The sequence below is a fragment of the Sinocyclocheilus grahami genome, unplaced genomic scaffold (genome assembly GCF_001515645.1).
Source record: "Sinocyclocheilus grahami isolate Dianchi unplaced genomic scaffold, SAMN03320097.WGS_v1.1 scaffold73.1, whole genome shotgun sequence".
Lineage (NCBI taxonomy): Eukaryota > Metazoa > Chordata > Actinopteri > Cypriniformes > Cyprinidae > Sinocyclocheilus > Sinocyclocheilus grahami.
The window spans coordinates 352,416-366,011 of record NW_015505252.1 but is presented as its reverse complement, the minus strand read 5'-3'; the positions used below and the strand labels follow the sequence as shown (position 1 = coordinate 366,011).

At 37.3% G+C, this 13,596-nt stretch overlaps 2 protein-coding genes across 2 annotated transcripts; one reads left to right on the top strand and one right to left on the bottom strand.

Moving 5' to 3' along the window:
• Positions 1 to 1,537: 1,537 nt before the first annotated feature.
• LOC107585679 (kelch-like protein diablo) lies at positions 1,538 to 5,632 on the bottom strand. The gene is made up of 8 exons (XM_016272807.1): positions 5,625 to 5,632; positions 3,729 to 3,874; positions 3,329 to 3,512; positions 2,924 to 3,067; positions 2,704 to 2,837; positions 2,421 to 2,632; positions 2,160 to 2,266; positions 1,538 to 1,601 (listed from the first exon to the last, which is right to left on the bottom strand). The coding sequence occupies exons 1-8, from the start codon at positions 5,630 to 5,632 to the stop codon at positions 1,538 to 1,540; spliced, it is 999 nt and encodes a 332-aa protein (XP_016128293.1).
• A 4,095-nt stretch (positions 5,633 to 9,727) lies between these two features.
• Positions 9,728 to 13,068, top strand: LOC107585678 (putative UDP-GlcNAc:betaGal beta-1,3-N-acetylglucosaminyltransferase LOC100288842). Its single transcript, XM_016272806.1, has 2 exons — positions 9,728 to 9,733; positions 11,962 to 13,068. The coding sequence occupies exons 1-2, from the start codon at positions 9,728 to 9,730 to the stop codon at positions 13,066 to 13,068; spliced, it is 1,113 nt and encodes a 370-aa protein (XP_016128292.1).
• The last annotated feature ends 528 nt before the right edge of the window (positions 13,069 to 13,596 follow it).

The following is a 13,596-nucleotide window of genomic DNA, read 5'->3' as shown; positions in this document are numbered from 1 at the left end:
AAGACATCTTTTTAGTTGCCAAGGCTACATCTATTCACAGTAACATAGCAACAGAGTTTTAGACTTCATTTCTTAGAAAAGGCAGACTACAGCATTGAATGATGTTTACCAGTATAAGGTTACCATGGTCATGGGAATTTTAAAATTGTGAGTCCCCCTGCCAGAAAAAAAGTCATCAAACTTCTATAGTTAAAATAATTTTACCTAAAATATTTATTTGACTAATAATTAATCTCTAAAAATAGGTCAAATTAATTTCTGAACACAAAAAGTACCAAGCAGTAGCCTACCATACTACCATATTTGTTTAATTACTTCGACATATGCAGGGTGATATGGACAGCGCCGTGTGCTGGACAGCCTTGAACAGCATCTTATTCATCATGAATTATAACTATTACTCTGTAAAAAGACATCTTTTTAGTTGCCAAGGCTACATCTATTCACAGTAACATAGCAACAGAGTTTTAGACTTCATTTCTTAGAAAAGGCAGACTACAGCATTGAATGATGTTTACCAGTATAAGGTTACCATGGTCATGGGAATTTTAAAATTGTGAGTCCCCCTGCCAGAAAAAAAGTCATCAAACTTCTATAGTTAAAATAATTTTACCTAAAATATTTATTTGACTAATAATGAATCTCTAAAAATAGGTCAAATTAATTTCTGAACACAAAAAGTACCAAACAGTAGCCTACCATACTACCATATTTGTTTAATTACACACTTGACATGTACCATGGTACCGAATGGTTACCATATTAATTTACCACTGTTGGAATGAAGTGATGTAAAACCAAATAACACAGTACAACAGCAGTACATTTTTGTGAGGGTCAAGAAATTAATTATACAGAATTTAATTTCACTTAATTTATTATCATGTATATCATCAATATACTTCAATCAATACATTTCACACAGCCTTAATCAAAGCCACATGTCCACCTGGATGCTTGGACTTCATACTGCCAAAATGTCTACAAAATGAGAAAATATAATGAAAAAGAAAATGTCAGAAATGAAGAGAAGTTGAGTATAAATCTTAAGTTAATAATGACAGAATTGTTGTTTTTGGTAGAGCTATTCCTTTCAACTGCTAATAAGAGCGAGAGCGTACCTCCATTTAACACGTTAACACCATATTTAAAGGGATAGTTCACCCAAAAATTTAAATTCTGTCATCAGTACTCACTCTCAAACTGCATGAGTTTCTTCTGAGGAACATAAAATATATTTTGAAGAATGTTGGCAACTAAACATTTGATGCTCCCCATTGACTTCCATAGTATGGGGAAAAAACCTACATGATTGTAAAGCGCTTTGTAAATGCATCATTCATTCATTCATTCATTCATTCATGTACCGAATGGTTACCATATTCATTTACCACTGTTGAAATGAAATGATCTAAAACCAAATAACACAGTACAACAGCAGTACATTTTTGTGAGGGTCAAGAAATTAATTATACAGAATTTCATTTCACTTAATTTATTATCATGTATATCATCAATATACTTCAATCAATACATTTCACACAGCCTTAATCAAAGCCACATGTCCACCTGGATGCTTGGACTTCATACTGCCAAAATGTCTACAAAATGAGAAAATATAATGAAAAAGAAAATGTCAGAGATGAAGAGAAGTTGAGTAATAATGTTAATAATGACAGAATTGTTGTTTTTGGTAGAGCTATTCCTTTCAACTGCTAATAAGAGCGAGAGCGTACCTCCATTTAACACGTTAACACCATATTTAAAGGGATAGTTCACCCAAAAATTAAAATTGTGTCATCGGTACTCACTCTCAAACTGCATGAGTTTCTTCTGAGGAACATAAAATATATTTTGAAGAATGTTGGCAACTAAACATTTGATGCTCCCTATTGACTTCCATAGTATGGGGAAAAAACCTACTATGGACGTCAATGGGGACAATCAACAGTCTTCAAAATATATTTTTTGTTCAGCGGAAGAAATTAATTTATAAAGGTTTGGAACAACTTGAAGGCGAGTAAATGATGACAAAATTTTTGGGTGAAATAACCATTTAAATCCATTCTGTGGATTTCCCCCACAATCAGTACTGGAAGATTGCACATTGGTAGACTTTGTAGGCTCGCATGATTGAGTCACTTTAAAATAATACACACCTCCAAGAGTTTGTCTCATGGTCATAAGCCTCCATGGTTTTAAGGTCACTTACACCGTCAAATCCTCCAATAGCCAATAGAAAGCCATTAAACAGCACTAAAGAGACCTGTGCATATTACACACAAACATTCTTACCACAAAGACCATAATTAAACCACTTCAGAATCATTTCAGAATCATATTCTTTGTAAAGGTTTGAAATGACAAGAGGGTGAGTTATCAATGGCAGAAAGACTACTATAGCTCTTATTCCCTCAAACCTGAAACCTCTTGTTGTTCATAGCCCTAACTGGGCTCCAGCGGAGAGTGTCTGGGTCGTATTTCTCCACGGTGCTCAATGACAGACCAAGTTCATCTCGTCCTCCAGCCACATACAGACAGCCAAGAAACATGACGCATGCTGAAGCTTCCCTCATGGTGGACATGGTTGGGCAGAGAGACCAGCATCCCTCAAATGGGTCAAAACGTTCCACTAGTGCAGAAGAATGAGTATTGAGATTTTTTATTTATTTCAAATCTACACATGTATATGTGTTTGTGTACCTGAATCCAGTGGCATGTCTCCATCTGTTCCTCCCACAATGTAAATCTGACCGTTCAGGATAGCGGCTGATGCAGATGCCCTGTTCCTCAGCATTGGTGTCAACTTAGACCAGGAGTTCTTCAACGGGTCATACCTACTCCACAGAAAACAAGTGTGTATGTGTTTGAGCTTCACATCTCCAGACATCAGTTTCTCTGTAATGTACAAGTGTGTTTAGACCTCTCTACTGTGTTAATGCAGGTCATGCCGTCAAAACCTCCCAGTGTAATGAGACATCCGTCCATTTCTAACACACAGACCCTTGACCGTGGCGAAGAAAGTGAGGGCACGTCCAAAGACCAGATGTTACACTCTGGATCGTACCTAACACACACAAACACATTCATTTAGCATTTTAAGGCATCATAGACAATAACGTTTTAAACAATAACTATTAGTACGCATTCTAGGATTAAGCTATTGGCCAAATACTAGGGCAGCACTGCATGCCTCCTTTTTGGAAAATGCAATTAAAATTATTTTAGCGACATTAATAACAGACTATTGAAATCAACTGTCAAATCTTTCATGCACTTAAGAAAAAGCACTATTTGAATGATGACAGAAGTTGATGTAAATGGCCACCTCTCCACTCTGCTCAAACAGGTGATGTCATCAGACCCGCCCACAGTATAAATGGCTCCGCCCAGAGCACACACCCCTGGGTCACTGCGGTGATGGAGCATGGGAGCAGTCATTTTCCACTCATTATACTGGGGGCAGAACTGCTCAACTGGACAGGATGGGTCATCTTTACTCCAGCCTCCAACTACACACAATTTATTAAAAACATACAACATACTGTATGCAAAGAGAAACAACTGAGATCTCTTTTGTGATTTCGTACTATACTATATATATACAGTATATATATTCCATTTACATTTATAGTTGCTAGTGGCAGCTGACCAAACTTTTTAAAATGTTTAAGCAGGTGTAGAAAAGTCTGAAAGTCATTGACAAAGAGATTGATATAAATACTGACCTACATATATCATGTCAAAGGGTTTTCCTTTGGACGAGACTTTATTCCTCGTGGAGTGGCTGTTGCTATGGCAGTGACCCTTGGTGCTGTGCAGGTTGGTACTATTTTTGATGACCAGGAGGTCCTCATTTTCTTTAAAGGGTCTGCTGAACATACACACACACATAAAAAAAGGAAATTCTAAAAAAGCATATCCAGACAGCACATACGCAAACTCATCACACTTAAAACACAGTGGGCAAACAACAAAACACCCATCTGTTCTGCTGTGAACAAGATGTACAGTAGATTACAACACTGATGATGGAGCAGAACATTGCAGCTTCTCTACTATTGCTTTCACAGGGACTTGAACAAACCCCCTAATCAAATCTCTAAGTAAACTTCAGCACATAGCTGAATCAAATTGTGCAGTTTGTTGAGAAGTTGTATGTTGACAGAACTTGGTTTTATATAAAAAAGGGGACAAATCCTACAGACTTACTGGGATCCAGTAAGTAATGTTTACTCACTGGTGAATGAGACATGAGGTAATCTGACAGCATTGCATTCAACCTTCCGCCATCTCTCATTATGTCGCTGGTTAGCCTCTGGTCTGACTCTGCCTGCGCACATTCATGTGTTTTGGAGGAGGCGTGGCTTTGGAGAGTGATTTGCAGGGAGGGTGGGATCTTATGCTTTCAAAGCTAGATTGCTATTGATAGCCTCTCTGAAAGCCCTCCATACAACACACAAAAACAAGCCCTACAAATTAATAACAGAATACATAGTATAGAGACATTTCATTATTCATGGTTTTCACATAATTTGATGATTTGTAGGTTACATAATTACACTTTCAAAAAAGCATTTGCAATTGGTTTGTAAAAGATGTTTATGAACTTCTGGGCTGAATTTTTAGCCCCGTTTCCACCGCAGGAACTTTACCCTGGAACTAGGGACTTTGGGCCGGTACTCAGTGTTTTTCCACTGCAGGAACCAGGATCTAAATAAAGTTCCGGGTAAAAAATTGCCCCTCGGAAAGTCCCTGCTTGTGAGGTAGTACTTTTTCAAAGGTCCGGAACTTTCGGGGACGGGACTTGGGCGCTAAACATGCTGATTGGTTGAGATCACGCAGCACTGTATTTCAACCACCATTTATTCAGATCATTTTCAAAATATTACTGATATTGTGTCATGAAATGTAGTTTAAAAGTATTTCAGGCGAGAATGTAGTTGTTTAAAACTCAAATCTGCAGTTTATTTATAAAGACAGCTCTTATTTAAAAATGTGTTTTCACCAATTTCGGAGAAATTATCTCCACGCGATCAGCGGGCACTCAGTGCTCATGTTTCCCGACAAGAGCAGCCTCAACTCGGCTAGTCCTTCTGACATTTGCCGCTGGCTCTGATGTCTCTTTAGTGGTTAAACATAAGATATAATTCGTTTTGGGTAAATCTAACAATTAATCCATTAATATGTTAAAATGAAAATAAAAAGAGGCAATACTGTTTGATATCATATTTTATCTTATTGTAAATACAGTGAGATCAATTTCAGTAGCCAAGGAGAGCTGACTGACGTTATCAAGTAGGCCTACACTGCTCGTTACAGAATTACCGGACTTGCGTCGTCCCGTCCGCAGGAGTTCACACTCCTGAGTCGAACTTGCAAAGTCCAAACTACCGAGGATGCAAGTCCGAAATTTGCATACTTGGTATTGAGAAACGCGTGCAGACCTACGTCACCGGACTATTTGCCTATTCTTCACGGTACTTTAGACCGCGATGGAAACGCAGACAGCAACAGGTCTGGGGGATAAAAAGTTCCTGAGACACATTGTTCCAGGTAATTTTGGTGGAAAAGCGGCTTTTCTTGCATTTACACATTTAAATAAAAATAATTTTCAGTCTTACACAACCATGTCGGGTCCAAACTATATTTCTCAATGAGAGCAGACCTTTACCGATCAATCTTTTCTGATATACACCGGCACAGTTGTGAGTCACACATGTGGGTGTAAGCCGAATGCCCTTGACTCTGTCTGCTTTCACTGCTCATTCTTTTCTGGTGTTCTGCTCTCGCTCTTTCTTCAGAGACGTTTCTGTGCGGTTTACAGTGCTATGTTTGGTAAGTGCAGTGTTTCAGCATGACAACAGCACAGAGGATGGGGGTTGTGTGTGTCAGGGGTCAGGGGTCGCCTCAATGAAATATATCACGTCTTGTCAACAAACATTGCACCACATCGCACACGTCTGCAGTGTGCACAGAATGCAGTCTTCACGCACACAGAAACTGACAAGAGGAAATAATTGCACTGACAATCAAAACACAATCAAGCTGCGACAACTAGACACTCCTGTCACCCTGAGAAGCGACTGCACTGTCATATAACTTAATACCATGAAACCTCGAGTGCTAAGCCGGTCACCAATTCACCATACTGTTTCCCTATGCCGATAATGAAATCATCACCCTGGCAACCAGTGCTGTTACCATGACAACCCAGAGCCGAAGCGGTTTCACAACCAGTCATCACAGGTTTCTGGCAGATATCACACTCAACCGATGACTTTTAAAACTCATAATTATCAGAGACAAAGACTGACAGAAATGGGAATGCCCTATGGAGTGTGATTGAAAGGCTGCTGTAACTAGTCATAAAATCCCACAATCCTTTTGCCACTGAGGCACTTGTTCTCGAATATCCTGATCACTAAATCTCTCTTCATCAGAAGAAAACAATATAACTAAGTATCATTTATTTAACTACAGTCTACTGACTTTTTAGTCTTTCATATCTAAACCTTTATAAATATTCAGGAAACTATAGAAGCTTGTTTCCCCAGAGGTGGACAGTAGTGAAGTATTTTTACTTTACTCAAGTAAATTAAAAAAGTAGCTGTACTTTATCAGAGGGTTTTTCTTTGGAAAACTTTTACATCACTACATTCCAAAGCACAATGTCGTACTTTTTACTGCACTTCTTTTCATAAATAAAAGTTGTTGTTTTTTACTGTTAGTACTTAAGAATTTAGTACTTTCTTGTACTCAAGTAAAACTTTTACTTGAGGAAAAAATAAGAAAGTATTAGATTTGTAATGTAAATAATTAATAAATGATATTTATTATGAAACGTAGTGCAGTAAAAAGTACAATATTATGCTTTGGATTGTTGTGAAGTAAAAGTTTTCAATAGAAAAACACTCTTATTAAGTACATACACTTTAAAAATTTACTTATAAAGCAGAGTAAAATTGCTTCACTACTGTCTGCCAATCCACTAAGCAGTAAACAAAAATAAAAAGGTAAATGCAATTTCTTATTTCATAATTCAGATTTTTCTCTTAGAGTAGTCTCACAACTACAAGTTACAGACTCGCATTAAGGCTTTTCTTCTCAGAATTGCAAGAAAAAAGTCTGAATTGTAAGATATAAACTCAGAATTGTTAGTATGAATTGTGAGAATTTTTTTTTTTATAACAGCAAAACAAATTGCAAGTTAAAGTCAAAACTGAAAAATTGCGCAAAGAAGTATGAATTGTCAGATAAAAATTCAAAATTATAAGAAAAAAAATCAAAACTGCAAAACATTGTGAATTGTGAATTAAAAAGTAAAAAAAAAAAAAAAAGTCATAAACCTTTCTATTTTTTTTTTTTAATCCATGGTTGAAGTAAGCTTAGGAAATGATTTCCAAAAGAACAAGCTTCCATTCATGCATGACAATAGTCTTAAAAGCACCTTAATTAGCAAATAACATTTTAATCAATATTTTGTGCTTTGCATTCAGATTTTTTTGCATTCTTTTGCAATATAATCACTTAAAGTTTGTTTTTCCATAGCAGAATTACTCATGCTTGTCGGGGGTGATCGTAAAGAAACTGTACCATATGGTCAAGAAATATGATGTGAGAAAGTGCAAACCATTATTTTTGTACTCGGGGAGAAAAGGTCACAGTGTAACAAAGTGCAGGGACAAAGACACTTTTTAACAACTGCATGGATTTTGAAAGCGCACTATTTTATTTTTAACAACAGCAAAATGTACAAATAATAAACTTTTTATTCAATATAACCTAATTAAATGTAATGATTTTACACTTGTTTAAAATTATTTAATTGCATTGCTCACTAATAAGAGTAAATCTAGTACAGTATAATGTGACTAATTTCAGTAAAAAAAAAAAAAATTATATCAGTAGCAAGTCATAAGAATGCACTTGGCATGCAAATGGGACTGCTTCCTGTGGTAATGGCAATGTGCCTTCATGAAATGATTAACATCAGCCACAATTACTGCTAACAATCCTCCTGATACATCTAAACCACACAAACCTTAAAAAAATGAGAGCCCTGCAGAGTCACACTTTCTCATTTGAATCCATAGAACATAAAAGGACTGTTTGAGACTGTTTCCAATGCATTATACTTATGTTTTTCACTAGAATCTTTTTCATATATGTCTTTCTGTCATGAATGTACTCACTTCTCTGATGTCATTATGTGGCTCTTTTCCTGCTGTCAAACTGTGTGCCACTGATTGTCTTTATTCTCTTGTTCTCTGCAGTACATCATGTACGAGACAGAGCCTCACTCATCTTGAGGTATATTTGTGTGTGTGACTGACAGAGGGGGGATTGTTTGTGTGATATGTAGGTATGCACTGCAGGTTAGTGCTGACAGTGAATGATGCACATGTAAATGTTATCGTAGAGGAGGGAAAATAGCTCTTCTTCTGACATGTGAATGATCACACACACACGTCTTTCATTCTTACAGAAGACAAATGTTCACACTAGGAACAAACCATAACACACTCACTGTCACACAAACACATAAATTACATCACACGCTTTATGACAGGCCTAGTCTTTATTTTTACATGGTGCTCTGGAACAGTGTTATTTTGGTGACACTGGTATACTACTATAGTTTTTGAATTAATGTTTTCATGTAAATTTTAGTTTAGTTGTAGTTATTCTGTTGTTTTTTTTTATGATTAATTTTCATTATTTCCCTGGTTGTAAAAAAGGGAAATAAACCCCCCCCAAAAAAACATGTTAAAAACAACATGATTTTGTTGCGTTTATGTTAGGCTGTTTCCTCTAAAAAGCTGTTTATTTAAGCATCTCCTCCATTGACATCCATTAAAAAAAAAACGGCATCTGGTCTCATTTCCATCATTTCCATTAGCCGTTATGCTATTTTGGCTAAAGGTTGCAGGCTTGCCTTCTTGTGGCTTTGGTACGGCTATTCACTGTAATTACGACAGTTATATATTTACCACAGTGAATTCCACTCACTTACTGCAAGCAAAAATAGACCAAACTGCATGCAGTTGTTTTAACTAATGTCAACTTTGTTAACAGACACAACTTTTGATTTGAAAATGTATTTGTAAATGTAAATATAAAATTGTACAACTTTTGATTTGAAATGTATTACTGAATGTAAAAATTAACATGAACAAAGATTAATAAATGCAGCTGAAGCATTGTTTTTGTTAGTTCATGCATGTTAACTGATGTAGGTAAATAATGATAATAATTAAACCTTATTGTAAAATGCAAGCACGAAAGCACACTTTTCAGAAAATCCACTGGTAATACTATAAACAAATCTACTATATAGTCCCAATAGTATGTAAAATGGCATTTATTTTGTATATCTGAAATTTCTGCGACTCATTACTTTAAAATGTTCTTAGATCAGAACATAACGGTAGTTATGATATGGGCAGAGGGAAATATAAGCAGTCTAGGAACAGCCTGTGTGTGAGTTGCTCTTGAGTAATGTATCCTGACATCTTCCATTATTACTGTAGATGAAGCTGGACATCTTTGCCCAGTGGAGACGGAGCTGTGTTAGGTTACCATTACTTGCCCGGTGTCAGCTTACTGCAGAAACAACGTCCAGGTGAGCAGCACGCACTGGTTCATGCGCCAGAAAACTGAAAAGGAATTCAAACTGATTTAGAAAGAAAGAAGGAAAGAAAGAATGACAGCCTAAAGGGACATCATGAAGGTATAAGTAAATATTTGTCCTCAGTTTCTATCATCCATCCTCTCCATTAATGCTAATGTCCTATTGTAGAATATTCTGGGGCCAGTTGCATTAACATAGTCACCATGTTAAGACTTTGTCTTAAGAACTAGTTTGACTAACTAGCCTTAATTTTCAGGATTTAAATTAGACCAATATACATTTTTATGTAACTGGTTTAAAAAAGTTATTACCAGTCTTGCAGAAACAAGTTAGGTGACTAACTTTTAAGACTAATCAGTTTATGCATCTGGCCCCTGTCTTTATATCCAGCTTATGTTGTGTTTTGGATAGGTGGTTAACTGCTTAACTAGCAGAACCAGCAAGACTTCCTTGGTCTACAACATTAGAAATCATGCTGATTAACCTACTAGATTTTCCTTGCCAATGCTGGTTCGCCAGCTAAGCACAAAACCAGAATAAACCGTTTTCATGCTGCATGGTCCTTTTAGTAGAGATTTATCAGTATGTGTGTTTGATTTGGAGAAAAAAAGAAGTTAACATTGCAACTGACTGTATCAGTGATGGTCATACTTTTTAGTGGCAACTAATAATAAAGATAAACACTTTTTGTTAAATGAAAATAAAAACTTATGTAATTGGAAGAATGAAAATATTTTTTAACCTTAAAAGTAACTAAAATAAAATAAAAATTATGTTTATAAATTTATGAACATTAAAGGCAGAGTAAGTGATTTCTGGTAGCCAATGTTGATATTTGAAATCACCAAAACAAACACGCCCCTACCCCAAAAGGGTCTTGCCCCTATTTTGATAGCTCCGCCCCACATATACGTACGCAACCCAGGCAACGATTAGTTCTGTGAAACAAAGCAAAACCAATGTTACACCGTGTCTACAGACGTGAGCGGCACAACAAATCCCCGACAGAAAACTGCTGCCGGGTTCTATTTATGACGTGCTGACACAAATTTAAAATGGTTTTCAACGGCCGTTTGATCGCGTCCAGTGTAGGCAGACTTTAGCTGTTGTAGACACGGTGTTACTCACCTATTGAGAAGAAACAAAGCAACCTCGGTGTCCGATCGCAGGCCTCCGCTCCTTGAGTTCTCTCCAGTGCTGGAAAGCTGATCCGATATTTACACGGGTCCTACTTCTTGACTTATCGTTCCGCAGACGTTTTCCTCTTTTGTTTTTTATCCGCCATCTCTATCTTTCTGTCGCTCTGCTAATATCCGTCCTGTGCACTGAAAGCTCTCTCCTCCACATCACGAGTAGACACGCCCCTTACTGCTGATTGGCTACAAGTGTGTTTTGCGATTCGGCCCGAATCAGTTTTCTAAAGTGTTTTTGAAAAATCACTTACTCTGCCTTTAAGGGTTTATAATTGCCTTGATTAAACTTTGAAATGTCACTACATACTTGATATCTGTGAGGTGGATGGATTATCTCGGCAAAGGAGAAGTGCTCACTAACACAGATTTAGACAGATTTGTGAACAATATTCGAGAGAAATAGGCCTTTTGTGTATGTAGAAAAAGTCTCAGATCTCTGAGTTCAACTCATGAAAAATGGGGGCAAAAACAAAAGTGTTGCGTTTATAATTTTGTTCAGTGTAGCAAGAAGGCCTTGTGAAATGTAAATGTTGTTAAAACATTTAAATCATAGCAGTTTTATCATGCATTACCACTTATAGCCCTAAAAAATTAAACTAAAATAAAAATACTATAAAATAGAGATAAAATAAATGTACTGAAAAACTGGTATTAATCTAAAACCATCTAGCAACCACCCAAACAATCCTACCAACACCCTAGTGGTGTAATTTTAGTATAATTGATATATTATTGTAGGTTTTTGTTAATACTTTGAATTAGATATTATTTTTATATTCTCTTTTCAGTTTAATTTTACTATTTTACTATTTTGTTGTATGTTTTGTCATTATTATTATTATTTTAAAAAACATATGTATAGTTTATTTATTTGTTTTAGTTCACTTAGTTTGCATTATTTTTGTACTTAAAGTTAAACTACATTTTAAAAAGAAATGTTGCCTTGGCAACTAGCTGAAATAAAGCAAGTTCAATTTTTTATATTTTAATTTATTTAAGAAACTACTCAGTAAACCTTAGCAACGGGATAACAACCCTAGCATGGATTGCTATTAGCAAACACCTCTTGCATATTCTTCAGAGAATGCAAAAATCTTGTTGCTATAATTTGGTCACATTTCTTGTTCCCCTCAGATCTGTGTGTTCCGGCTGCAGACTCATCAATGGTGCTTCCTGTTGTGCAGCGTCATCTTGTTTCACGCGCTGCTCTTTGGCGCCGACATAGTGGAAGAGTTTCTCCTGCAGTCGTCTCCCGCCGCTTACACCGACCGCTTTGTCCTGGAGGTCCGGGAGCGTGCACGTAAACTGGACCTGACTGAGACCAGGCTCAACACCTCACAGCTTTACCCCATTAACAGCGAACCTTGCCTACATCATCAGGACCTCCTCATCCTCACGCTGGTCCTGAGTACCCCAGGAAACTCGAGCCAGAGGGAGGCGGTGCGAAACTCCTGGGCCAATCAGACGTCGGTGCACAGTGTTGCCGTGCGGACTTTGTTTTTCCTTGGCTCCTCCCATTTAGGTGCGGAGCTTGAGATGATGAGGGAGGAGTCTGCACGCTACGGTGACATTGTGCAGTTCGAGGGAGGAGTTTCAAAGGGCAACTGGCAGAGAGGACACTGGGAACAAGTTAAAATGGCACTTCGATGGATCCTACTTTTTTGTCCACAAGCCCGATTTATCGTCCTTTCTGAGGATTCTGTGTATTTAAACCTTCCTGCGCTTACATCATACCTGCTAGGACTGAGAACGCACCCTGATGACCTTTACCTAGGCAGGGTCATCCATCGGGCCGCACCTGAGCGGGACCCCGACAAACCGCATTACCTGCCCCATCAGGTGTACCCTGAGAAGTACCTTCCAGACTACTGCTCTGGCCCCGCCTTTCTTCTGTCTCAAGACGTTGTGAGAAAAGTTTACATCGCCGCTGAGGATGTATCGTTGCCCCTCCCCTCCGACGTCCTAATTGTCCTGTGTGCAAGACGGGCCGGTGTGGTGGCCACTCACAGCGCTCGGTTTTCTGGCGACCGACACATCCGCTATAACCCCTGCTGCTACAACTTCCTATTCAGCTCTGCCAGGATGGGGGTGGGGATGATGGGCGTGGCCTGGTGGGATTTAGGGACGGGGAAAGGGAGGAGCTGTGGCATGCTGGAGACTTATTACAGTTTGGTAGTGTGCAAAGCAATGACATACCTGGATCAACTTTCTTTTCTGAATAATGACAAATCTCAGGGCTAGAACGGATGGGGAAAGTTGTGTGTATAAATTATTGTAAATATTCAGTTTATCAAAATATGCAAAGTATTATAATTCAGCTGTTGTATTATTTAGAGCATATAGTGTTTCTGTTACTCTAAAAGGCCTTAAAGTCAACATATCAAATCTAAGCGGTAAATTGGGGTAAGAGATTAATACATATTTTAGCAAGGATGCATTAAATTGATCGAAAGTGACCGTAAAGACATGTCACAAATGAATTCTATTACAAATGATTGCGGTTCTTTTGTACTTTCTTGAGCAGCAAATCAGCATATTAGAATGATTTCTGAAGGATCATGTGACACTGAAGACTGGAGTAATGATGCTGAAAATTCAGCTTCGATCACAGGAATAAATTACATTTTTACATTTAAATAGAAAAGAGTTATTTTAAATTGTAATATCTCATAATTTAACTATTTTTACTGTATTTTTAATCAAATAAATTGGTGAGCATAAAGGATTTTTTTTTTTAAAAAACGTTACAAAATTTTTAATTGGGGTTGC